The sequence below is a fragment of the Dipodomys spectabilis genome, unplaced genomic scaffold (genome assembly GCF_019054845.1).
Source record: "Dipodomys spectabilis isolate Male_0828 unplaced genomic scaffold, ASM1905484v1 ptg000130l, whole genome shotgun sequence".
NCBI classification, from domain to species: Eukaryota; Metazoa; Chordata; class Mammalia; order Rodentia; family Heteromyidae; genus Dipodomys; species Dipodomys spectabilis.
The window spans coordinates 3,098,847-3,124,340 of NW_024870807.1; the positions used below are offsets into that span (position 1 = coordinate 3,098,847).

General features: G+C 48.7%; 1 protein-coding gene across 9 annotated transcripts in view; it reads left to right on the forward strand.

Moving 5' to 3' along the window:
• Positions 1–2,929: 2,929 nt before the first annotated feature.
• Positions 2,930–25,494, forward strand: part of Nlrc5 (NLR family CARD domain containing 5) — a 70,892-nt gene continuing 48,327 nt past the window's right edge. For 6 of the 9 annotated variants that reach the window (XM_042689948.1, XM_042689955.1, XM_042689953.1 and 3 more), the window contains exons 1-4: positions 2,930–2,949; positions 18,935–19,032; positions 22,450–22,759; positions 24,253–24,312. In XM_042689948.1, the coding sequence (XP_042545882.1) occupies positions 18,994–19,032; positions 22,450–22,759; positions 24,253–24,312 (409 nt within the window). In that variant the 5' untranslated portion in view covers positions 2,930–2,949; positions 18,935–18,993. Of the gene's footprint in view, positions 2,950–6,794; positions 6,850–11,171; positions 11,442–16,945; positions 17,014–18,934; positions 19,033–22,449; positions 22,760–24,252; positions 24,313–25,494 lie in introns of those variants that run through there. The other 3 variants (XM_042689951.1, XM_042689949.1, XM_042689950.1) reach the window with 3 other exon arrangements.

Sequence of the window (25,494 nt, forward strand, 5' to 3'; positions counted from 1 at the left end):
CTTCCCCAGGCCAGGGACCCCCTGAGAAAATGCTCCGGCCACCTAGGCTGCTAGGCTTGTCCAAGATGGATTCTAAGGGCCTCAGTGAGACTAGGCCTCAGGCAAACAGAAAGCTTGGGGGCCATTTGGCTTCCCCAGTGACTGTGGCACACATATCAAGGTGTGTAAGACGAACAGAAACATTAAGACAAGCAACTGTGGCTTTTGAGGAAGGCCTGGTATAGTTCAGTTATGGGCAGTGTTCACCATTGTCTGCTGTCAGCCAAAGAACACTTTTGTCCATTAGCTAGTTTTCCTATGCTGGCACTGAGGTCTTTCTGAAACAGACAACCAGAGTTGCACACCTTAGACCAGGAGATGGAGACTGTTGGGCCCCAGGCCAGGCTGGGTACAGAGAGCAGTTTCTGTGAACAGTCTGGGGAAGTAGCTCTCCTAGAATCCTTCGTGGTAGGCCCGCTGTCACTGTGGTGGGGGAGTGAGCAGTGGGTTCAAGACTCTGCTCTCGATTGCTCTGTGACCCCCCCCCATCAGCCCCCCACCCCCAGCCCACCTGACCTCTCTGGACCTTATTTCTTCATCTGCCTGAAGTGATCGTAACCTTGATCCTGTAGTCTGCATGATCCTATTTATCCACCTATTTATCCAAAGCCCCACTGGGGACTTCATGAAGGGCTAATCACACAGAGGTGTTCAATGAATAGTGGATAAACCCTGAGACTAGAACCCAGTCCTTCTCCCCACCCCAGACATAGAGCCAACACTCCCCCTTCCATGCCATGATCCACCCATAATAGCTTGGAGTGGGGTGGGAATTTGCCATCTGATAGATGAGGAAATTGAGGCCAGGAAAGAACAGGGCAATTGTCAGAGTTATACAAGGAGCCAGACCCACGAAAGCAAGTGCAAGATGGGTGTTCTCCCCCTCCCAGCTGTCTTGGAAATGAGACCTGCAGAAGAAGACAAAAATATAAGGGTAACTGGGTACTGGTGACTCATGCCTATAATCCTAGCTACTCAGGAGGCTGACATCTGAGGATTGAGGTTTGAATCCAGCCCAGGCTGAAAAGTTCACGAGATTCTTATCTCTAATGAAACACCAAAAAGCTGGAAGTGGAGCTGTGGCACGAGTGGTAGAGTGCTAGCCTTGAACATAAAAGCTCAAGGACAGCACCTAGGTCGTGAGTTCAGGCCCCAGGACTGACTGGCATAACAAAAAAGGAGGGGGCTGGCTTTGGGGGCAGCAGGCACAGGAGCATTGAGCCCTAGCTTCAGGTCCTCAAATTCTGTGGCCAGACTATGGCCACAGATGGCATGACTGACTGAGCCTTAGAGACGTTTGGCCAACATGCCATAGCACTCAGTTAAGGTGATGGCTAATTTGGAGTTGCTTTGACCAAAACACCTGACAGTAGCAACTTAAAGGGAGGAGGGACTTACTTTGGCCCATGGTTTCAGGGGTACAGCCATGGTTGACCTTACATACTTGTCTGAACCTCATGGTGTGTGGTGGAGAACTGTCTTCACCTTCAGCAGACAAGGAGCAGAGGAAACAAACTAATACAGGAACCTACAGGGCAAGACAGGGTCCCCAGGCAGCGCACCAGGGATCTGCTTCCTCCCCACAGGCCCGCCCCTGGCTCCTCACAACTTCCCAGGCCTGTGCCATCCATTGATTAAGTCGAAGCTTAGCCCAGGGCAGTTTAATTCTATAGAAAGGCCCTCCCAGACACTTGCAGAGATGCATGGAGATCCTGGGGAGCTCTCAATCCAACCCAGTTTGAGGGGAAGAATTGAGCCTGAGATGTGAGGTACAATCCATGTGTCTGACCTCTACCCTGCAATCCCTCTTCTTCTTCCCCCAGTCTTTGGCCTGGAAAGCAAGGGAGCAGAAGTCTGGCTGTGGACACTTCTTTCCTTTGAGAATTAGAGGGCTTTCTAGTCCGCAGAGCCACCCCCAGGATGGGGCAGTCTCCACAGGTGTGTCCAGGGACAAGAACTAAAAATGGCGGAAGATGCTGGAGGAAAGTTCTGAATGAGTAATTGAACAGGAAGTCTTTCCCTACTGTCCCTGACCCCACTCTCCTTCTTCCTGTCCCTCCCCTCCCATCTCCTCCCCTCCACCCTCATGTCCTGTTTCCCTGTCCTTCTGTCTCCCTGTCCTTCCCTTCCTCCTCCCTGCAATTCCCCCTCTCCTTCCTGAAATTCCCCTCCCTCTTCCCTGCAATTCCCCTCCTTCCTCCCTGCCATAGGGTCCTGCTTGCCTCTATGTTAGGGTGACTTCAAAGACTGTAAGAGAGATCTCTGTACAGAGTACTTATCCTAGCAGGGTGCTGGTGGCTCATGCCAATAATCCTGGCTGCTACTGAGGCTGAGATCTCAGGATCAGGATTTGAAGCCAGCCAGGGCAGGAAAGTCCTAAGACTCTTATCTCCAATTAACCAGCAAAAAGCCAGCACTGTGGAGTGTAGCTCAAGTGGTAGAACACTAGTCTTGAGCAAAAAATAAAATCTAAGGGAGGTGGCCAGTCCCTGAGTTCAAGCCTCAGTAGTGGCACAAAAATAAAAACCGCACACATCGGACTCACCTGGGTCAGCTAGCTAGGGCTCAGTGAATGAGACCTGTCATCCTCTTCCTTGCTTCCATCCTGGGGTGTCCTCCCCCCACACCGAGGGCCAGGAGTCAGGCCTCCCCCTGAACTACCCCCCCAAGTCCTGCAACAGCATCCCGGGGCGCCCCATCCCCGCCCCTCAGCTCACCTGCTGAGCCCGGCGCGCCCCCGGGATGCCGGATCCGTCCTGGGTCCGGGCCGAGCGGCTGTGCCAGGCCTGCTGCCTTGAACACACGTGATTTCTCGGCAGCGGCGCTGGTCCCCGGTTCCCCGGCTCCCGCCCTCATCGGCCGCTTTCAGCTTTCAGTTTCGGGAGCGCGATGAAGCCGGGAGTCCTGCTGGTGAGTGCCCGGTGCGGGTCCGGGTTCAAACTCCACGCAGAGGGGGGGGGGGGGGATGGCGGAGGGGATGGGCAGAGAACCCGCAGAGGAGGCACCTGCGGTCAGGGCAGAGCCCCGGGATGATGGACAGACTCCGATGGATGACAGGGTCGCCCAGGTGGGGGGGGGGGGGGCGGGGACAACAGTGGAGCCACCTTGTCTTGGCCTTTTTCTTTCTTCTTTCTAACTTTCATAAAGAATTGCAGAAGTTGCACTATCCCTGATGCACCCGGATTTTTTTTTAAGCCTCAACCCCCTTTTTTATTACGAAAAAATGTCAAACCTATAGGTTAGTAGAAGATAGACTTCAGCGTAGCCCTAGGCATGTGCTGGTGACCGCCATGGCCAGCTTCCACACTCCTGCCCCAGGCCACCCACCTCCAGCTCTAGCATTCTTGTTTTTAAAAATTCATTGTTTTTAAAAATGTCCAGTACTGGTGGCACATACCTGTAATCCTAGCAACTCGGAGCTGAGATCTGAGGATCGCAGTCCAAAGTCGCCCAACCAGGGAAGTCCATGAGACTCTTATTTCCAACAAACTACCGCCCCCCTCCCCCAAGCCAGAAGTGGAGCTGAGGCTCAATTGGTAGAGTTCTAGCCTTGAGTCAAAAGCTCAGGGACAATGACCAGCCCTTCAAGTCCCAGGACTGGCACACACAAAAAGGCGGATATCACACATCTCAACTAATAGTTCTGGATTTAGTGGGGGTAGTCAGGCTTAGGAGAGACCCCAACTTCCACACTGCTTGCATAGTTTTTGTTGTTGGTGGTTATGGGGCTTGAACTCTGGGCCTGAGTACTGTTCCTCAGTTCTTTAGCTCAAGGTTGGCACTCTACCACTTGAGCCACCGGTGCCAGGCTTGCATACTTTTTATACATTTGTGATCTTATGTTGCCTTTTTGTTTGTTTGTTTTTTGTCGGTCATGGGGCCTGAACTCTGGGCCTGGGCGCTGTCCCTCAGCTCTTCAGCTCAAGGCTAGCACTCTACCACTTGAGCCATAGCACCACTTCTGGCTTTTTCTGCTTAGGTGGTGCTGAGGAATCGAACCTAGAGCCTCATGCATGCAAGGCAAGCATTCTACCACTGAGCCACCTTCTTAGCCCCTTCTGTTTCCTTTTTTAAAGGTTTAAGGTTTCTGTGTGTGTGTGTGTGTGTGTGTGTGTGTGTGTGTGTGTGTGTGTACACATGTGCATATATGCTGGGATTGGGGCTTGAATTCAGGGTTTGAATTTATGTGCACTTGGGGTTTTTTTTTTGGTTGTTTTGTTTTGCTCAAGGCTGGTACTCTACTACTTGAACCATATCCCCCAGTCTGACATTTTGCTGGTTAATTGGAGATAAAGTCCCATAGACTTTTCTACCTCAACTGTTTTCAAACCTTGATCCTCTAGTTCTCCGCCTCCTAAGTAGCTAGGACTACAGGTGTGGAACCACTGGCACCTGGCCAGGTTGAGGGTTCTTAACATAAAAGGCGGGTTGAAAAGTAGTAGTTCCCAGAGTCTAGAAGCCGGTGGCAACAGAAGGTGGAACACACACTAGCCAGGACCTAGCTGGCTTTCCAATCACTTTGCAGCTTAGGGACTGGGTTAGCATATGGCTCAAGTGGTAAAGCACTTGCTTAGCATGTGCAAGGCCCAGTGTTCAAGCCCCAGCACGGCAAAAATAATAATAAAGCACTGGGCATGCTCTCCCATGGGAGAATGGATGGGGAGGAAATGTTGACAATGTGACCTGTACATGGCTGTCTGGCACCTGTCCTGGGAGGGGGACAGATCAGGACCCTCAGCATCTTATACTTGCTGGGTACCAATGAGCAAGCCACTTCATCTCTTGGGACCTTGATTGCTCACCTGTAAAATGGGCACAATAGAGTCTTCAAAGACTGTTCCATAGATGGTATGAATGAGGTAGGCCTAGCACTTGGTCAAGTTTAAAGTACCCCTAGAAGGGTAAGGACTCTTGGGTCCTCAGTGGGGCAGACAAACAGAGGGTTCGTGAATTTCACAGTCTGCTTAGCCATGTGCCCGGGCAGCCTCTGCATACCCAGGCAACGTGACCTTTTTTGGCAGCTAGAACTGGCGTGTGTGCTCTGGTGGCCTAGAGGCAATCAGCAAGGTCTAGCAGAAAGAAAGGCAGCCATAGGCCAAGGGCGAAGGTTAACGCAATGTACCCACAAGCAGAGAAACCTGGGGAAAGTGGGAAGAGGTATGGAAGGAGCATTTGCTGACACCCTCAGCCCTTAGAGGGAGCCTGGCTCTGTCCCATTGCACTTACATTCCAGCTTTCTGTTCTGCAGGAGAACAGATTTTTGTGATTGCAATCCACCTGCTTTGTGCTACTTTGTTACAACATGCAGTACTCCATTGCCATTGGATAGGTTGGATGAAGGAGTAAGAAATGAAAGTGAGCGCATGCGCTATAAAAACTTTGGGGGTGGGGCAACACGACTTATGTGGGGCCTGTGGAGGTGTTCACAGATGCAAACTTCTGTTCTTTGCGGGACCTGTGCTTGTTTTGTTTTGTGTTGTTTTGTTTTTTGAGTGCTGGTTGGTGGCTTAAAAGTCTCCACATTTCGACTTGACTCTATGTAGGAAACAACCAGCAAAACTGAAAGAAACCTGGACTGTTGGCACCGGCAGGGGAGCCATTGGCTGTACCTAAAACCAGGCAGAGTGGGGAAGCAGCAGCCCAGGCTTCCTGAGGGAATCAGCACCCATAAAAGTGAAAAACCAGCACCCATAAAAGTGAAACTACAACATGGCTGACCCAACACGTGTGGGCTTTCCTGGGTTCTGGGTTGCTGGTAGCGTCAGCACGGCCTTCACTTTCCTTGTTAGAGAAGAGCAATGTTCTCCTCTTCTAGGTGGACCTGAGGGTGAGGATGGGGAGCTACCCTCTGCTGGATACCTGTGACCCCAGACTCCTCTTCCCACCCTAACCCAACTAAGCAAACAGGGCATGAAGCTAGTTTCGTGGGAGAGTGATTCCACTCATTCTTCCTACCTGCTTCAAGCCTGGCCATGGTGGGACTCTTCTCCATCCCACAGCCACTTAAGAATCTTCTAGAAAGTCTTTTCCAGGAAGATTTTTTTAGTAGCTCTCTGGCTGGCCTGTCCTCACTGGCGAGTAGTAAAGGAGAACTCGAGGAAGATGAGGAGATAGTTTCTTCAGAAGCCCTTTTGGTTCAGCTTTCTTTCTCCATGTGTCTATTCTTACTTTTCATGACTCATAGTGACAGAAATGGAAATTTCATTTGTTGAGCGAATAATATGGAATTCATAGGTTAAAAGGAAATGTAACCCTGTATTTCATTGGAAAATTAAGCCAGGTGTGGTGGTCCATGCCTGTAATCGCAGCACTCGGGAGGCAGAAACAGGAGGATCCAGAGTTGAGGCCAGCTTCGATTGCATAGTTTCAAAATAAGTAAATAAATAATATAAAAAATAAACATTTAAGCTGGGTACTGGTGGCTCACACCTGTAATCCTAGCAACTTGGGAGGCTGAGATCTGAGGATCTCAGTTCAAAGCCAGCCTGGGCAAAGAAGTCTGAGACTTTGATCTCCAATTAATCTCAGAAAAAGCTAGAAGTAACACTGTATCTCAAGTGGTGGATCGCTAGCCTTGAGCAAAAGGAGCCCAGGAACAGTGCCCAGACCCAGAGTTCAAGCCCCACAACCAGTAAAATAAATAAATATAAATAAATAAATTTAAATGTTCCTTCATAGAGTAAGAAGATTAAAAAAAGTTAAAAGATGTGTAATGAAAAGCAAGTGCTCTCTCCCACTTACAAGACAGCCAGCATCCTCATGTCCCTGAGTCTTCTTCCAAAGAGACTAATTGGCCTTTGACCGCACACGGTAAGCATATACATGTGCATATGCACCTACACATCTGCACACATCTCCCTCTTATTGTATACTGTGTGTAGTGTTTACTTTTTTCTTCTGTGTCAGTATTACAACTTGAACTCAGAGCCTGGATGTAGTCCTTTAGCTTCTGTACTCCAGGCTGGCACTCTACCTCTTGAACCACAACTCTACTTCTAGTATTTTGCTGGTTAATTAGAGTTAGGAGTCTCATGGATTTTGCTGTCCAGTCTGGCTCAACTCTCAGGCTTCCAAGTAGTTAGGATGGCAGACTTGAGCCACCGGCACCCAGCTTTACTTTTTTTCTTAATGTAATTTATAAATATTTCTATATCAAAACAAGAAAATCTGCCTTTGTTATTGATGATGGGGGTGGAGCTTGGGGCCCTACGTGTGCTAGGCACGTGATCTACCCCTGAGCTGCATCTGAAGCCCCTTTCTTACTTTTGAACAGTTTCCTAGTATTTTACCTTGTGGCTTTTCTATCATTGACTTGACTATTGTTGGCACTTGGGTTACTTCCTGTCTCTTGTTCTTCTGAACAAAAGGATCTAATGAATATCTTCCAGGAAATATCAGTTTTCACAGGTGAGAGTAACTCTTTAGAAAAAGCATCCTAGAGCTGGGCATAGTAGTGCATGCCTATAATCCTAGCTCTCTAGAGGCTGAGGCAGGAGGATTCCAAATTCAAGGTCAACCTGCGTTACACAGTGAGATAGTGCCATCAAAAAGCAGGAGGAAGGGGCTGGGAAGGTGGCTCAGTGGTAGAGCACTTGCCTTGCATGCATGAGGCCCTGGGTTCGATTCCTCAGCACCATATAAGCAAAAAGAAAAAAGCCGGAAGTGGCGCTGTGGCTCAAGTGGTAGAGCGCTAGCCTTGAGCTGAAATGCTGAGGGACAGTGCCCAGGCCCAGAGTTCAGACCCCATGACCGGACCCAAAAAAAAAAAAAAAAAGCAGGAGGAAGAGGAAGGGGAGGAGCAGGAGGAGGAGGAAAGGGAGGAGAAGGAGGAGAGAAAAAAAGGAAAGGAAAGAAGGAGGGAGGGAAAGAAAAAGGGAGGAAGGGAGAGAGAGAAAGAACTTGTATGGATATGACCAATTACTGCCGTTAAGTTTTATATGAATCCTATCAGCTAGGTTGGGGTGCCTGTGTTCCCACACACTTTCATAATACATAACCAAACTTCTTTCATATTTCTAGGAGATAAATAACTTTTTAAAGTCTCTTACTATGATGTTGGATTTCTCTTAAATATTTATGAACCACCTGTGGTTCATTTCTCACAAACTGTGTATATCCCTTTCTGTTCATCCCCCACTTTTCTATTGGGTTGTCGATCTTTTACCTGTTGAGCAGTCAAAACTCTTTACATATTAAGGAAATTAGCTCTGGGTCTATAACAAGTATACTGTCATTTGGAATGATGACATAGTTGTTCACAGAATGGCTAAGCTATGTTTATTCTTGTTAGGTAATGAGATAGAATTTTATTTGCTTCTTTTACATGCAGAATATTCCTTGTTGTATGTGAAAAAAAATAAGACAGTTTAACTTCTCCAATTGCTTTTTTCTTTCTTCAGAATTCCTCTTAGAGAAGGAAGCATTGAGGTAAAATACTCTGAGAGGATTTGGGGCGGGGTCCTGTGTGCAGGCTTTGCATGGGTTTGTGATTGATGGAGAGTTTCTGCATTTGTTCAAAAGAGAAAGGAGGAAGGGGAGGAGGTGGAAATGTTACTGACCCAGAACTGGTGATGCTGAGGAGGGAAGGCTGCTCAGAGGAGGACTGTCTGGCCTTGGGTACCAAGGTCATGAAGCTGGTGTGGGAGTAGGGATCAAGAGCGTTTCTTTGCTGGGCACCACTGACTCACACCTATAATCCTGGCTACTCAGGAGGCTGAGATCTGAGGATCCCAGTTCAAAGCCAGCCGGGGCAGGAAAGTCTGTAAAACTCTTGTCTCCAATTAATCACAGAAAATGCTGGAAGTGATGTTGTGGCTCCGTTGGTAGAGTGCTAACCTTGAGCAAAAGGAGCTCAGCACCCAGGCCCAGAGTTCAAGCCCTAGGACTGGCCAAAAAAGAAAGAAAGAAAGAAAATTTCTTAGTAAGGCAGAGCAAAGTGCTAGCAAGATAGCACACACCCAGACAGGATGCAGGCACAGCTGGTAATGAGTGCAGTGATATCTCTCACATCACTGGTATTTGTGGGGAGGTTGATTCTAATTCACCCTGGGTTGGGTGCTTGCTTTGTTCTGGTACTTTCCCTCGTTCGTGCTGTCACACCACCTAATCAATTAGGCCCAGAGCTGGACTTGCTAGCTGGGTACTCTGCTACTGAGCCATGCTTCCAGCACCTCCACCCAGTGTGGGTTTAATTTGCCCTGGGTCTCTTTTGGGGGGTTTCATCCATTTAGACAAATTATACTTTAAAAAATAAAGCTAACATTGATATTTGTACCACAGTAAATAAGAATGCTAACAACAACAAGAAATAATAATAAAGCTAAAAGGGAGAAGGCTTCCAGAAAAGCCTTAAGGAATTGTCATTCTAGTTGTCATTACATGCAAGGTAAAAAATAAAATAAGTATAAAAATCTGGCACCAGCATCTCATGCTTGTCATCCTAGCTACAAAGGAGGCTGAGATCTGGTGGATGGATTGCAGTTTGAGACCAGCTCTAGGCAGTGAAGTCCAGGAGACTCCATCCCCAAAATAACCAGCAAAAGGCAAAGGTGGAGGCATGATTCATTTGGGAGAGCACCAGCCAAGCAAGCAAGTCAAGAGTGAGAGCTTGAGGTCCTGAGTTCAAATCGCAATACAGCCAAAAAAAAAGAAAAAAAAAAAAAGAGTAAAAGACCTAGGAAATTGCACAGTGTGCCCAGATGGGGAGATAGGGAGGAAACGACATGTTTCCCCATCTTTCTTCAGTGCACCAGGCTGCATTTGCAAGTCGAGAAATGACAAAGATAAGATGAAACAACAATGTCATTTTTGAAAAGGCCATTTGTCAGAGACACCGTTGCTCTTAGCTTGGAAGCAGCCCCTGGATTCAACATGGGTTTAATTTATTGGTATTATTTTGGCAGTGCTGGCAGGATTGTGAAAAACAGTGTGTCTCAGTCACCCAGGCTGGATTTGAGGATTTACCTGTACCCCCACATAATCCTCACCTTTCCCCGTCCCCCCAGCGCACAGCCTGGCTCTGCCCCTACCCCCTTAGTGTGGTCTTCCTCCTCCTCCTCCTCCTCCTCCTCCTCCTCCTCCTCCTCCTCCTCCTCCTCCTCCTCCTTCTCCTCTTCTCCCTTCTTCTCCTCCTCCTCCTCCTCCTCCTTCTTCTTCATCTTCTTCTTCTTCTTTTGCCTATCATGGGTCTTGAACTCAGGGTCTGGGCACTGTCACTGAGCTTTGTTTGTTCAAGCTTAGTGTTCTACCACTTGAGCCACAGCGCCATTTCTAGCTTTTTCTGTTTATATGGTACTGAAAAATTGAACCCAGGGCTTTATGTATTCTAGGCAAATACTCTACCACTGAGCTGCATTCCCAGCCCCTTAGCATGGTCTTTTGATTGTTCAAATTCAGCTGTAGGAGTTTCCTCAGCCGACTTATATATCCATGCCCCTTCCAGCTATTGAGACACAGTAGGATATAGCCTTAGCTTGTGAGCCACTGAGAACATATTTCTTATTGTTCTGGAGGCTGAGGTTGTAAGTTGGGGTGTCAGCATGTTGGAGTTCTTGTGAGGCCCCCTTCTAGGGGTACAGATGACTGATTCTGTAATATTTCCTTTCATGAGGACTAGAAAGAGCTCTGGGGGGCTTTCATAAGGCGTCAGTTCCATTCACAAGGGTGGATGATCACCTTAGGACTAACCACCTCTTGTAGATCTCCCCAAAACCATCACATTGGGATTTCAACACAGGGATGTGGGGGCAACACAGACGTTCAGTTCTCAGTGGTCAGAGTTTCCACGTGGCTTTGGGCAGAGATGTTTGGTCCTGGGATCAAAGAGTGGACATACACAAGGACTTGGAAGTCCATGGACAATGTGTCCTGCCATGGACCTCGGCATCCGGGCCTTTTCTCTTTCACATCTGGCACCGTCTTTGTTTCCTTCTTCGCCTTCCAAATCCACATAAGTTCCTCCCGCTCATGCCAGCCCCCTGCAGTAGGCCAAGGGGATTTCCCGGCCTCCAGTTTTGTTTTCGATTTTGGTATGGCATTACCCAGCATGCCTGCAGGAGGGACGCCACCCAAGCCACCACGCCCTGCAGGGACCCACCGCACCAAGGGACGGCTGAGCGGTAGAAGCAAGCGGCTGCACTATAGACACCCCCTTGGTCTGCCTTGGTCCCCACGATTGGGGAGGGGGGACTCTTGGGCAGGCTGGCTCAGCAGGCCCTGGTGTGCTGGAGAAGCAGGGTGCCAAATGCTGAGAAGGAGGGGATGGCTGGTGTGACCCGTGGCCTCACCGTCACCTGGGCAGCTTGCAGAAGAGCCAGTGCTTGAGACTCACCCAGAACTTGGGCTGAGGCTTGAGGTGTGACCCGGTGGAATTTCTAAAGCACGCTCTCCCCATCCCTACGAAGGTAATTCAAAGGAGAAGACATGCTTGGGAACCTCTGGTTTGAACAATCTAGAAAGAAGTTTCTGGAGTTTGGGGAGATTGTGGGGGCTGAAAACTTGTCCTTAAGGACTTGCCAGGTAGTAGCCATTCCCTGTGCATGCTGGGACAAGAGGTCAAGGTGGAGCAGGAGAGGAAAGGCTTCCTTGGCACCTGCCAGGTGGCAGCCAGAATGAGGCTGGCCTCCTGTCTCAGAGGAAATCTGATGGATGGGAAGACTGAGCCTCAGGAAGATGGCAGTGGGGAAGTAGGCTAATGGTAGGGACCCAGGTCCTGGGTTTCACTTGATAAGAAGCCAGGTGAGTGGGGTTCATAGCAAGGAATTGCAGCATCCTCCCACTGGTGACCTGAGCACTTCCTTTCTCCTGCGGGCACCTCAGTTTCCTCATCGGTAACGTACTGTGGCCATGTGGTTTATCTCATGGTGATGGAAGGGGAGATAATGGATTTTGGGTTGGTTGGGTTTTATGTGTTATGAGATGGTATATTGCTATCTAGCCCATTCTGGCTTCCAACTCAGGATCCTCCTGTTTAAGCCTGCAAGGAACTGGGATTACACATGTATCGCCACGTACAGCTTGAGCTCATGATTTGATCTCAAAGCTCCCCACATCATCATTGTCCCAGTGCAAACAGATCCAAGAGTTGATGGAAGAGATCCCATGCTTAGATGGGGACAGCGGGCTTTGTTCCTTCTTACCCGTACTCACGGGCCTGAATCCAAGCCTGGGACCCAAGAGGGAAAAATGGCCATGGAAACAGAGACCTGTGAACCATTCCCATCCCCTCTTCCCTCCCTCCTGTCTTTGCTCAGGGCAGTACAATGGAGACAGAGGAAACCCCAGCACTAATCTCTAGCAGGAGAATTAGCTTCTGAGCCAGATACCCCAGCCAGGATGCTATACGCCTTGCATCCTGGCCAGCTAGCTGCTTTTGTGACCTCAAAGCAGACAGCTTTGGCCCTGGCCCTTTCCATTGCAGAATCTGCATTCATCTCCTAACCATCACCCAGTCGTGTCTGCACTCATATCTGCCTCCTGGCCCCAAGCTGTGGCGCAGAGCTAGTGACAGAGTGTAGGTATGACAGCCCAGCTCCCTCTGGAGGACCAGTCTGTGGAACTGTCCCCACTTCAGATCCCAGGGTGGGGGGAGGGGGAGGTCAAGCAGAAGCCAAGCTTCTCCTGAAACCATTCTTCTTTGCTTACCTTTTTTCCCACTACACTGTCCTGTTTCCCTGACCCCTTCATAAAGAAGTTAGATAAGGGCTGGACATGGTGGCTCATGCCTGTAATCCTAGCTACTCAGGAAGATGAGATCTGAGGAGTGCAATTTAAAGCCAGCTCAGGCAGAGAATTTTTCAAGATCCCATCTCAACCAATAGTTAGGGGCTGTGGTACATGCCTGATATCCCAACTACAGCAGGAAGCATACATAGGAGTAGTTCATCCCAATCTCTGCCAAAAGTAGGACCCGATCTTAAAAATAACTAGAGCAAAATGGGCCAATAGAGCAACTGCCTTGCACATATGGAGCCCTGGTTTCAAACCTCAGTACAAAAAAAACACAAAACCCACAACAAAAAAACTTCCATAAGAAAACCTTATCTTCGGTTTTGCTTTGGGGCTAGAACATCCCACCTTACAGAAGAGGACACTGAGGAAACTATCATCAGTCATGCGGCTTGTAACTTACAGACATCTGGTAGCTGCTCTTACCCAACATCCAGCCTGGCACCAGCTGTGGAGGGCCACAGGCTACTGGGGTAGCTGATTGGCCAAGAGGAGATGATCCCTCAGGGGGCAAGACCTGCCACAGAAGAGGAAGGAGGGAGGGCTAAGGAGTGAAGGGCGGGGGTGGGGGTGGGATCGTCCTCCCTGAGAAGGTGGCCAGAGCTGAGCTGGAAGGGGGAGAGGTTTGAGAAAAAGGGACAGGGAGGCCCGGCTGGCCCATGCTGGCCTTCTGACTTTATTCTGGTGGTGGTGGTTGGGGCTCAGCACTTCAGGCAGAAATGAAGACAGTCCGGAGCTGAGCTTGAGAGATAGGGGTGAGGCCAAGGTGTGTGAGCACATGGTCAGGCACAGGCCCAGGTGCACTGGAGGTAGAAGGACTATCTAGGTGGAGGGAACAGCATATTCAAAGGCCCGGGGGCTGCAGAGAGAAACGGAATTTGATTTCTGTACTCCTTCCTCCAATAGCATCCCCCAGGTAGCAGGGAAGACCCCCCAGAGCACAATGACAATGGGAGGGGCTGTGGGTAAGAAAGGAGAAATTAAGGTGGGGTGAGCTCCCTTACAGACCCCTCAGCCCAGGGCCCCACTTGCCCCCCCATGTGTCCCCTACCCCTGTCCCTCCTGCTGTCTGGACTGAGAATGGCAAATCCACACACCCTGTCACCCCATGCCTGTGAGACCCTGTGCATCCCCCCCTTTCTTGGAGTCTGATTTCTAATTAGCCTCCCAGGGGACATGTTTGGGATTCCTGGAGGTAACTCCAGCCGATGGACCCTGCACTAAATGCAAATTGTCTCTTTGTTCTTTGCTAGTTGGCTCTGCTGTCTAACTTTCTACTAAAAAACATAATAAAACTTTATGTATCTGGAGGAAAAAAAACATGCAAGTCATATGAAAATCCATATGCAAATGAACCGTGCAGGGATGCTGGTGTGCGCTCAGCGGCTGAGTGTGGGACAGTTCCTTCACTCTTCCATGAATACCCTCAGGCAGACAAGCGTGAGCGTAGATTTTTAAAATTACAATGGCTGAGATCCACTTTAAAATCTATTTTGATTAGGCAGCACCTAGATGTGGTGTAAAATTCCCCCTGCAAGTGGTCAAGGAGAAATGGGTTCCGGGAGGAGGCACCTGTTCAGATTTAGAAACTCACATGAGGCTGCCAGCCAGAGTTGTGAGAATTTAAGCAGCTAATGCTGAAGGCAGTTGCTTGCATCAAGCAAATGTTCATCAGGTCTTTTCAACCTTTGTCACTCGCTGTCCCAATGAAAATAGGCCTGTCCTGGAAAACACACACACACACACACACACACACTTTAAAGTGGTTTCCTCCATAGGTTTCAATTACTTTTCAATCCAAATATCAGCCATAGTGCAACCATTAAACCTCATCTACCTCCTTCCTACTTCTGCTTTAGTGCGCCGTGCTGTGCAGGGGACTTCCATCGTCTGTGCCTACTCCTTGTTCTCTGTTTCTCTTCTCTATACATTGAGGAAATGGCTATTCTAGTTTTTAGTATCAATGTTCATCTGGTTTTTAAACATCAAAATGTATATATTAAAAATGTCGTGTGTCTGGGATACTCAGGAGGTAGAGATTGGGAGGATGGTGGGTCTAGGCCAGCCTAGATAAAAAGTTTGTGAGCACTCATCTCAACCTATAGGCCAGGCATGGAGGATTGTGCTCCAGGTTAGTCCAGGGCAAAAACGTGAAAAATCTAGATGTCTTAATAAAATGCCTTGTTAAAATTTAAATTTATTTACTGGTATGTTTTGGAGTTCTTTCCATTCCGGGACATACTAAGCTGTCTTGGAGAGGGTTGCTCCAGATGAGTTCATCATTATTTATTTCCCATGAAATCTGCCCTTCCCCCCCTCCCAAATGCTGCTTTGGCAGCAAGAGGACAATGGATATTCTTGCCTTTGCCCCTGGGGAATCTGACCACCTAGAATGGGCAAGTGACTTACACTCAGTTTTCTCTCCTGTGAAATGGACACATTGTAAGTTTTCACCATGAAGCTCTGTTGCAAAGAATGAGTGTCATGTCACAGGCAGACACTTTCTACAGTGCTCATGCATAGTGGACCCCTGTGGCATCTGCCACTTAGAGACCATCAGCTATGTGCCACTCACGTTCCAAGAGTCTATAGGATTCTTATAAATCCTATGGATTTATAAGAAAATCTATACGTCTCTCAATAAATGTAATTCACTTATGTCATTTCTTTTCTCTTTTTGCCACATTTACAAGGATATCTCATCATTACAGTCCTACAAATACAAATGCTAAGTACAAATTGGATGCACATACTGCCAAATTACCTCTGTCACAGTACAGATTCCCCCAGAAGCAAACCCCAAGACTTGACACAGCTAGATTGTTTGTTGGGCGATATAAAAAGCAAACACTGGTAGGAGATGAGGAATGGAGATGGGAAAGGTTCCAGCAACCCAGAAGAACAGGCTGACAAGCAGGACCTGCCAGCACCTGCCAGAAGACACTGTTACCCTACCAGAGAGAGGGGCAGGCGGGCGGCTGCACATCAGCTCTTGGTTGGTGAGATACTGATTGATTGAACAACAGCTTGTTGTCATCTGTGGGGCAGAGGCCTTTCCCTGCTGTCTGCTTTCATTTTTCTTTAATATCTGTACTTTCCTATGACATAAACTTTGTTTCTTTTTATTGTTGAATAAGATCCCATTGTGTAGATGTAGAATATTTTGTTTGTCCATTCATAAATGGTTGGACCTTTGGGTTGATTTCACTATTTGTCTATTATGGGTATTACTGGCCTGGACATTTGAGATACTTTCATATCTCTTGGATATGGATGTAGCAATGGAATTGGTGGGTTTATAGTGGCATTTAGGTTAACTGCTAAACTGTTTTTCAAAGTGAATGTATCACTTTACATTCTGACAAGCCAGGAAAGAGAGCCTTAGTTTCTCCAAATTCTCCTCTGAATTTCTCCATCATTTCAATATAGCCATCCTACATAGCTGCCAAAAGCTATGTCGTTATATGCAAAATAATTTAAAAACTATTGTGGGGGAGGGGCTGGGAACATGGCTTAGGGGTAGAGGGCTCACCTAGCATCCAGGAGGCCCCGGGTTCGATTCCTCAGCACCACATACACAGAAAAAGCCGGAAGTGGTGCTGTGGCTCAAGTGGTAGAGCGCTAGCCTTGAGTAGAAGAAGCCCAGACCCCCAGAGTACAAGTCCCAGAGCCAGCAAAAACAAAGCAAAAAACTGTGTGTGTGTGTGTGTGTGTGTGTGTGTGTGTGTGTGTGTGTTAATGGGGTTTGAATTTAGGGCCTCTTGCTGCTGAGTCATACCCAAGCCACACCCTTAAATTATCTAACGGGTCTTGGCACAATAGAAGCAGCTTGTCCTCAGTCCACATACTAATTTAGAGACTTTTTCCCCCCTCTTGCTTTTTGTGGTCACCGGTGGTTTGTCTTAGTCATTTTGGATTGTTGTTTCAGAATAACATAGATAGGTGACAGAAAGTTATTGCTCACAGTTCCGGAGCTAGGAAGCCCCCCAGCATGTGGTCTATGAGGGTTCAGTTCCTGTTTGCAGACAGCTTCCTTTCTCTGTGCCCTTTACTAGAGGAGACAGCAAGCTCCTCCACCTCTTCTGATGGGGGCTCTAATCCCATCTTGAGGGCACACCCTCATGACCTCATCAGCTTCGCCCAGTGCACCTAGAAAAAGCACAGACTATCACAGCCGGGTTTTACCTGCGCCTGCTCACGCTCTTGCTTTACTTCTGTTAGGATTCCACATATTGTTTTCAAAACATTGTGAGTACCCACGACTCTTCAACAAAATCTCCTCTTTCCTTTCTTTTGCTTCTTTCTTTCTCTCCCTCCCTCCCTCCCTTCCTTCTTTTGCTCTCTCTCTCTCTCTCTCTCTCTCTCTCTCTCTCTCTCTCTCTCTATCTTTTCTATCTTTCATTCTGTCATGGGGCTTGAACTCAGGGCCTGGACACTGCCTCTGAGCTGTTTTACTCAAGGCTAGCTGTCTACCACTTAAGCCTCAGCACCATTTCTGGTTTTCTGGTGGTTAATTGGAGATAAGAGTCTCAGGAAACTGGGCACTAGCGGCTTACACCTGTAATCCTAGCTACTTAGGAGGCTGGGTTTTGAGGATCGAGGTTCAAAGCCAGCCTAGGCAGGAAAGTCCGTGAGACCCTTATCTCCAATAAAAACCACTAGAAAACCAGAAGTGGCACGTTGACTTAAGCGGTAGAGTGCTCGCCTTGAGCTGAAGAGCGCAGGGATAGTGCCCAAGCCCAGAGTTCAAGCCCCATGACAGACAAAAACAAAAAAAGATTTTCCTGCCCTGGCTAGCTTTGAACCATGACCCTCAGCTCTCAGCCTCCTGAGTAGCTAGGATTACAGGCATGAGCCACTGGTGCTTAGCTCTTTTCTTATTTCTATTATAGTACTTACCAGCATCACATTAGAATGTGCCCATTAATGTGCATTTCTCTAAAGTTCTGGAACTTTCTAGTTGAATTCTTCCAGATTCATAAGTGTAGGAGCAGAGCCTGCATTGATCTTTGGCCTTGATTTTTTTTGGGGGGAGGGGCCTGAACTCTGGGCCTGGGCGCAGTCCCTCAGCTCTTTATCTCAAGACTAGTACTTTACCACTTGAGCCACAGTGCCACTTCTGGCTTTTTTTTCTTTTTCTGCTTATGTGGTGATGAGGAATCGAACCCAGGGCCTCATGCATGCAAGGCAAGCGTTCTACCACTGAGCCACCTTCCCAGCCCCTGGCCTTGATTTACTTATGATGTATTGGTTTATTTTTCAGCAGCACTGGTGCAGTAGTGAGTACTAGGTACTGGGTTCAAGAGTAACTCAGGGCCTCATGCCTTCTAGGCAGATGGTCTACCACTTGAACCAAGCTTTCAGACTTCTTGCTTCTATGTACTTTCTTCTCTTTTTTTAAAAAAAAATATATTACTTTATATTTGCATTTTGTTTTTTGTTCTCTTACTTGAACTTCACAGGAACTTGGTTTTCCTGTGCTTCCTTATGAGGCATAGATTTCCAGGAATGTATTACATAGTCATTGGCACTGGTGTGTCTTTTTAGTGTGCTCTTGATGACATGGTTTCCCTTTAAGGACGTTTGCCAAGCCAGGCACTGGTGGCTCATGCCTATTATCCTAGCTGCTCAGGAGGCTGATCGCTGAGGATCACAGTTCAAAGCCAGCTGGGGCAGAAAAGTCCAAACTGAGACATTTATCTCCAATTAACCATTTGCAAACCAGAAGCGGTGTTGTGGCTCAAAGTGGCAGAACACTAGCCTTGAGTGGAAAAGGTCAAGGACAAGGGCCCAAGCCCTGAGTTCAAGTCCCACACCTGACCAAAAAGATTGCTTTTTGTTATTCAAAGTGTACTTTGTTACCTAGTAAGAAGGAAGATCACCAGTCCTAGCCTTCTAGGCTGTGAGGAAATATTCAGGCCAGGCTCATCCCATTTCCATGGGGATGTATGGGCTGTCTTGACTGGTCACAGGTGACACCTGAGCTCTGTGTTGGAGAAGCAAGAGCAGCATCGCGTGCTCTAAGTGTGGCAGGAAGGGAAGGCAGGGAGGCTGCGCTGTGTTTGGGGAAGAATGTTATCTGCACCCGAAGGTGAAGGCACTTCTATGAGCATGGTTCTTGGGGTTTGGATGAGTATGGTAAACTCCCTGTGTCCTCCTCTCTCCTTAGAGCCTGCACTATGGGAACTTCCTGTAAAGCTCAGGACAGGGGACAGGACCCAGACACCCATGACTCCCTGGAGCATCTATCATGAACCAAGAGACCAGGTTGGTTCCCCCACACACACTTCCCTTCCCCTCCTTTCCTCTTCCCATTCATCCACTCCTTCTCTTCTTCCTCCTGCTGCTAAGATTTCTCCAGCTGTATGTCATGGCTACTAGTCCTGGCTATGGCCCTTCTGTGCTAGGAATGGATGGAAAATAACAGCCAGGCAGAGAAGCTCTTCTGTGCTGGCAGACCTGGGTCTTCGAGTGCCAAAGATATGGGCTCTGAGGCTTATAGCTCCAAATCCTGAAAGCCAGAGGCCTGTGGCTCTAGGTGTTAGAAACTAGAGACTTACAGCCTTAGGCAATCAGGCTGGAAAGCTTATAGCTCTGAGCAGAGCCACCCACAGCTGTAAGCCTGGGTGTAACACTCAGCTCTTTGCTAGTGTAACCCTCTGCTAGGGTAGCCCTCCACTCTTAGCAGTGGCCAGCAGCAGCAGTTGATGGCACCAGTCACTGTCACCGCTGTGAGCTGAACTGGGTGTAGGAACTCCATCTGCAGCAGCAGCTAGTCCTACAGCTCCTAGACCTTGGGTGCCAGGCCCTTGGAAAATTAACTAGCATCTTAGAGCTCTGAGGCCTTGAGTATCGAGGCCCTTGATCCACAAGGTTTGGCAATTCCCTGGAACTTGTATAGTGACCATGGCTCTCAGCCTGATGGCTTCAGCTTTTACAGCCATGTCATTCTTCTGACTTGTCCATATGTTCACAGTTCATCACCCAAGGGGCCTCCATTCCCTGTCTTTTCCCTGTTCACTGTCGGGAGCTCTAGCCACCTTCCTGCGGCTACTTCTGCTACCGGTACTGCCACCAAGGCAGCCACTGCTACTGCCTCCACTGTCATTTGGCCTTTGCCACCATCTCCTCTCCACGTCTCCTGCCAGCCAATCCCTCCATAATAAACAGCACAAGTGGGCAAGGAAAGACCACTTGGGAGATGCTTTCTCCCTCCCTCCTTCCCTCCCTCCCTCCCTCCCTTCGCTCCTCCCTTCGCTCCTTCCTTCCTTCCTTCCTCCCTTCCTTCCTTCCTCCCTTCCCTTCTTCCTCCCTTCCCTCCCTCCCTCCCTCCTTCCTTCCCTCCTTCCCTTCCTTCCTTCCCTCCTTCCCTTCCTTCCTTCCTTCCTTCCTTCCTTCCTTCCTTCCTTCCTTCCTTCCTTCCTTCTGTCCTCCTTCCTTTCTTTCTTCTACTCTTCTTCCTCCTTCCTCCTTGTGAACCAAGGATCTATCTACTGAACTCTGCCCTCAAGGCTATTTCCAGGGGAAGTCAATGTCTAATAATGATGAATAATGTGCTGCTTTTTTTTTTCTCCCAGGGACTGTTATTCTTTTTGTTGTTGTTGTTTTTGGTTGGTCATGGGGCTTGAACTCTAGGCTTGGGCGCTATCCCTGAGCACTTCAGCTCAAGGTGAGTGCTCTACCGCCTGAACCACCGCGCCACTTCTGGTTTTCAAGTGGTTTACTGGAGATAAGAGTCTCACGGACTTTCCTGCCCAGGCTGGCTTTGAACCACGATCCTCAGATCTCAGCCTCCTGAGTAGCTAGGATTACAGGCATGAGCCACCAGCGCCCAGTTTGGGACTGTTACTCTTAAACAGTTTCCTAGGATGGGACGGCAGTGATGGAATCAAGTACTGTGTTAGACAGGTTACAAAGGGGATTTGAGGATGAGCCACCATGCCTTTCCAGGCACGCTTACCTCCCTCCCACTGTGTTGCCTGGGCTGGTTTCTTCATGGACAATGTGAATTTTGGACACCATAGCTCATCTAAAAAGCTACACCCTTGCTATGATCACCTCCCTGTGCTCAGCTCTCCTGTTCAGTGGCACTGCTGAGTCCTGTCTGAGGGATGGGAGCCTATTCCATAGATTCTCATGCTTCTGTCTGAATGAGGACCTATGCTGGTAGTCCAATTGAGGAAGGGTGACCAGCAAGGGGCGCATGCCCAATTGGCCTTTTCTAGGGGCCCAGTGAACAGCTGGGGTCTAAATCCATGGAAAATGTGGTAAGATTTGGTAAGGCTTGGTCCTGGCGGGCCTCTTACTCTTGGCAGACGTAGAGATGGGAATCTCTGAAGTTTTGAGGATTAGTTAAAATGCAGAACACCCTAAGAACCATGCTTGCCTGACCCAGTGTGTTCTTCCTATGTGTTCACTTCTATCATTAGGGAAAGAGTACTGTAAAATGCACCTGGAAATGTATGCCATATTCTGCCCTTAGGAGGCCCACTATCAGTTAGCAAATCCCCCAGTTGTTGGGTGACTAGATCGCTTATGAATAATCTCACAGTGAACATCTCTGCGGTTGAATTTTTGATGTGTTCTCAGGGAGGTTTCTTAAGATTCGAGGACTAGAAATAGAGTTGTAGATCAAAGAGACTGACATTAGTTAGGCTTTTGCTGTGTGAATGCCCTTTATTCTCTATTTAAACTCCTACCAGCTGGCTGTTGGCAAGTTCCAGATTAGAAGAGAATTAGAGAGAAAAGGGATGGCTTGTGTTCGCAAAGATTCGAGTTCACAGCAAGCAGCAGAAATCTCCAAGCCACAGTGGTTTGAACAGAATAGAAGTGTATTTGTCTACCAGGTAATAAAGATCCAGTCAGAGTCTAGGATAGGCAGCCAGCTTAACCTATACCTTCCTCAGGACTGGCTTCTACCTCGTAATCCAATGTGGCTACCCAAGGTCTAGCCATCACATTGATATTCCAGTCAACAGGAAGAAGCAACAAAGGGCAGATAGTACTTCCACTAACATCCCAGTGATCAAAACTTAATGACCTAGTGATAGGGAACTGTAAGAAAGGTCTATTCATGTTTTTTTATTGTTAGTGAAAATATTAGGAAAGTTTATTACGCTAGAAATAAGGAAGAGAAAGAGAGATTCTGTGATGGAGGAATGACACAGGGAGCCTGCACTCAGATCACCTTCAGCCACCTTCTGATATCTACCAGATTACAAATCATTGCCCTGGGTAAAACAGGGAGAATAAGGTATGAGAAGGTACACATAGCCAAAATAGTCCAAGTCACCAGCTGGTTTGGGTAGCCCTATAGTCCATTGTCCCAGGGGTCAGGGGTGGCCTTGTTACAATGAGTCATTAATGCCTGGCAGGCAGGTGATCGGGTCCTCCTGGATTCCAAGATGGAAAGGAAGTCTGTTCTCAATGATTAGGGGGTGTTCAGAAGTTCTGGTACTAAGGAAGAAAAGACAAACCCCAGGAAGTAACTGGGTGTCTCTGACATAAAGGTGGACTGAGAGCAACTTCAATGGTCTGTGAAAACCAGAACAAATCCTCATCTTCAGGGAATGAACCAGACCATTCTAGATAGCTGGGCACAGGCACAGAGGTGAGGGAAGGGATGCAGAAGACCCAGGCTAAACGCATCTTCCCCCAGCTCAGCCGTCCACCTTGTCCCTGCAGGACCAGCCCCTCATGGATCCCTTTAGCCACCAGCCAGACAGCAGGAGCCTGTGGAGCTGGCTTGTGAGTCTGCTCAGCAAACATCAAGAATGGCTGAGCGCTAAGATGCAGTTCTTCCTCCCTACTGTGGAGGTGAGCTCCAGTGATGAGGCCCTAGATGTGGAGCAGAGGGTCACCCAGCAACTCAGCAAGCTGCACGCCCAAGGGCCGGCCACCTGGCAATCGCTGGTGCACTCCATGTGCATGGAGTTGGAGGTACCTCTGGAGCTGGAGGTGCTTCTGCTGAGCACTTCGGGCTGTGATAAAGATGGTAAGAGTGGCTGGGTGATGGAGTGGGGAAGGGTCCAGAACAGCCAGCCTAAGCCCCATGTCCAGGGGAGCCACAGGACACCCCGACCTGCCCAAGTCTCTCCGTGCAGGTGAAGCAAAGCCAGGAACAATGCAAAATCGTTCTGGGCACATCTCAGAGCCAGTTCCTCAGCACTACAGGACTGGATGTCCAAGCACTCAAGGAGCCCAGAGGCCAGGAGGGGAAAGACCAAATGATTTCTTCCAGCCAGAAACCCCAAGTAGCCCACAAAGCCCAAGGCCTCTTTTGTTCATTTGTTTGGACAGTACCTTGTTTGAACTCTGAGCCCTGGGCTTGCTAGGCAGGTGCTGCAGCCATGCCCTCCCCTTCGAGGCTTTTACTTTAGATACTTCTTTGGATAGGGTCCCCTGCTTTTTGGCTGAGGTCACCCTTAGACTGAAATCTTAGCTATAACTCTCGGGTAACTGGGAACCACAAGCATGCCCAACTTACTGGTTAAGATGGGGATTTGCTAACTTTTTGCCTGAGCTAGCCTTAACCCCCAATAATCTTGATCTCTGCCTCATGAGTAGCTAGGATTACAGGCATGAACCACTGCACTAGTCTCCAAGATGCTTCTTTTCTCCCTCCCTCCCTCCCTCCCTTCTTTCTTTCTCTCTTTTCCTTTTAATTTTCTTTGGAAGTTTGAACTCAGAGCTTCTCACTTGTTAGGCAGGTCTATATCACCTGAGCCATGTCTCCAGATCCTTTCTAGCTTGGGTTATTTTCAAGGTGGGGGTCTTGCTTCATGCCTGAGTGGCCTCAGCTGCGATCCTCCTACTTGTACTTCCTCATGTTGCTGGGAATGACAGGTAAACACCACGGTACTCAGCCATGGGTCAAGACCAAGTCTCTCAAACTCCTTTTTGCCTGGGCTGGCCTTGAATCACCTATCTCTACCAACCAAGTAGCTAGGGTTACAGGCCTGAGTCAGCCATCATGCCCAGCCTGAGTCCATTCCAAGGAGCTTCTTTAAACAGCATGACCAGAAGCAATAATAAGGGAAGGCATTCTGCAGGCAGGTTTCACTCTGTTCAGGTCAATGGACATTGAGCACTGTTTGCACAGCATTTAGGGGAAGGGAAAGACACTGAGAACCCATGGGATCCTTGCGCATAAAGCAGGACTCAGACAAGTGCTCTACCAAGGTTGGTGTGGGGAAAATGCAGGAGGAGGGGCAGGCCCACACTTGCATACATGTGCCGATATACATAGCACATGCATGTGTGTAAACACACATCAGTGGACAGACAAGCAGAAAGACATACCCATGCACAGAGGCATCTTCTGTGTTAGGGGCTCACCACCAGCTTCCCTCCTCAGGTATCTGAGCTAACTTTATTGCCTCCCTGCCTGGTACCCATGCAGCGGCCTGAGCCCTGAGCAGACTCCTGGCCAAGCTGTGCAGCATCCTGCCACATTCACGGCATATTCTCTCCTGCCTTCTTTTGCAGAGTTCCCTGGGCAGCTGGGAGCTGATGAGGAGAGTCAACTTGAACCTCTACTCCACCATGGTGAGGCCTAGGGTTGGGGGCCGATAAATGATGAATGTTGCTGTCCCCAACTTAACCTGCAGACACCCCTACACAAGCCTCCCTCCCCACCTCCACCCTGCACTTCTTCCAGAGCTACAGCTTTCAAGGCCTGCACTGCCAGTTCCCAGGGGTCTACTCTGGTGTCCCCTAAAGAGTCTGCAGGTGTCAGCCCTAGGACACATTGTCTGGCGTCACTGTCACTAGGGAAGCCTGCTGCCTTGTCCCTGCCTCTATGCTCAGGGCTTGCCTCCTCCCCCCACCCCACCATGTCTGAGTCAGGCTCTCCAGAAAGCTATAATCAGTCCTTAGGACCCCTCAACCTGACACCCACAACTACCACTGCACCCATACAGCCTCTGACCAATTCACAGACAGAACCTGGAGGGTCAGCCCTCAAATGGTGACTGCCTCACTGATTCTTAGGCAAAAGTCTTAGAAACTAACTTTTTCCCTCCTTTCTTCCTTCCTTCCTTCCTTCCTTCCTTCTTTCCTTCCTTCCTCCTTCCTTCCTTCTTTCCTTCCTTCTTTTCTTCCTTCCTTCCTTCCATCCTTCCTTCCTTCCTCTCTCCCTTACTCCCTCCCTCCCTCCCTCACTTCCTTCCTTCCTTCCTTCCAATGTATTGGTACAAGGTCTTGAACTCAGGGCCTCATGATCTAGCTCGGCTTTCTCACCCAAGGCTGGCACTCTACCATGAGCCACACCTCCATTTCCAGCTTCAGCTGCTTAAATGGGGATAAGTCTCTTAGGGACTTTCCTGCCTGGGCTGGATTTTAACTGCAATCCTCAGATCTCAGCTCCTGAGTAGTTTGGATTACAAGCGTGAAACACTGGTGCTCCACATTTTTCCTTCAGTCCTCCAGAAAGGCATTAGACTTTCAGAATCGATGCAGCCAGACAAGAACTCACTTCATTCAATGAAGCGAGGAAATGTGGGTGATGAGAAATGAGAGTGCTACACGGCAGACAGGAAGCGTAGATCACAGGCCTGGCCAAGCCTGTTGAAAGCTTTGCTCTTAGAACCAGTTCTCTCCTTCCTTCCTTCCTTTCTTCCTTCCTTCCTTCCTTCCTTCCTTCCTTCCTTCCTTCCTTCCTTCCTTCCTTCCTTCCTTCCTTCCTTCCTTCCTTCCTTCCTTCCTTCCCAAGTGGAGAGCCAGCCATGG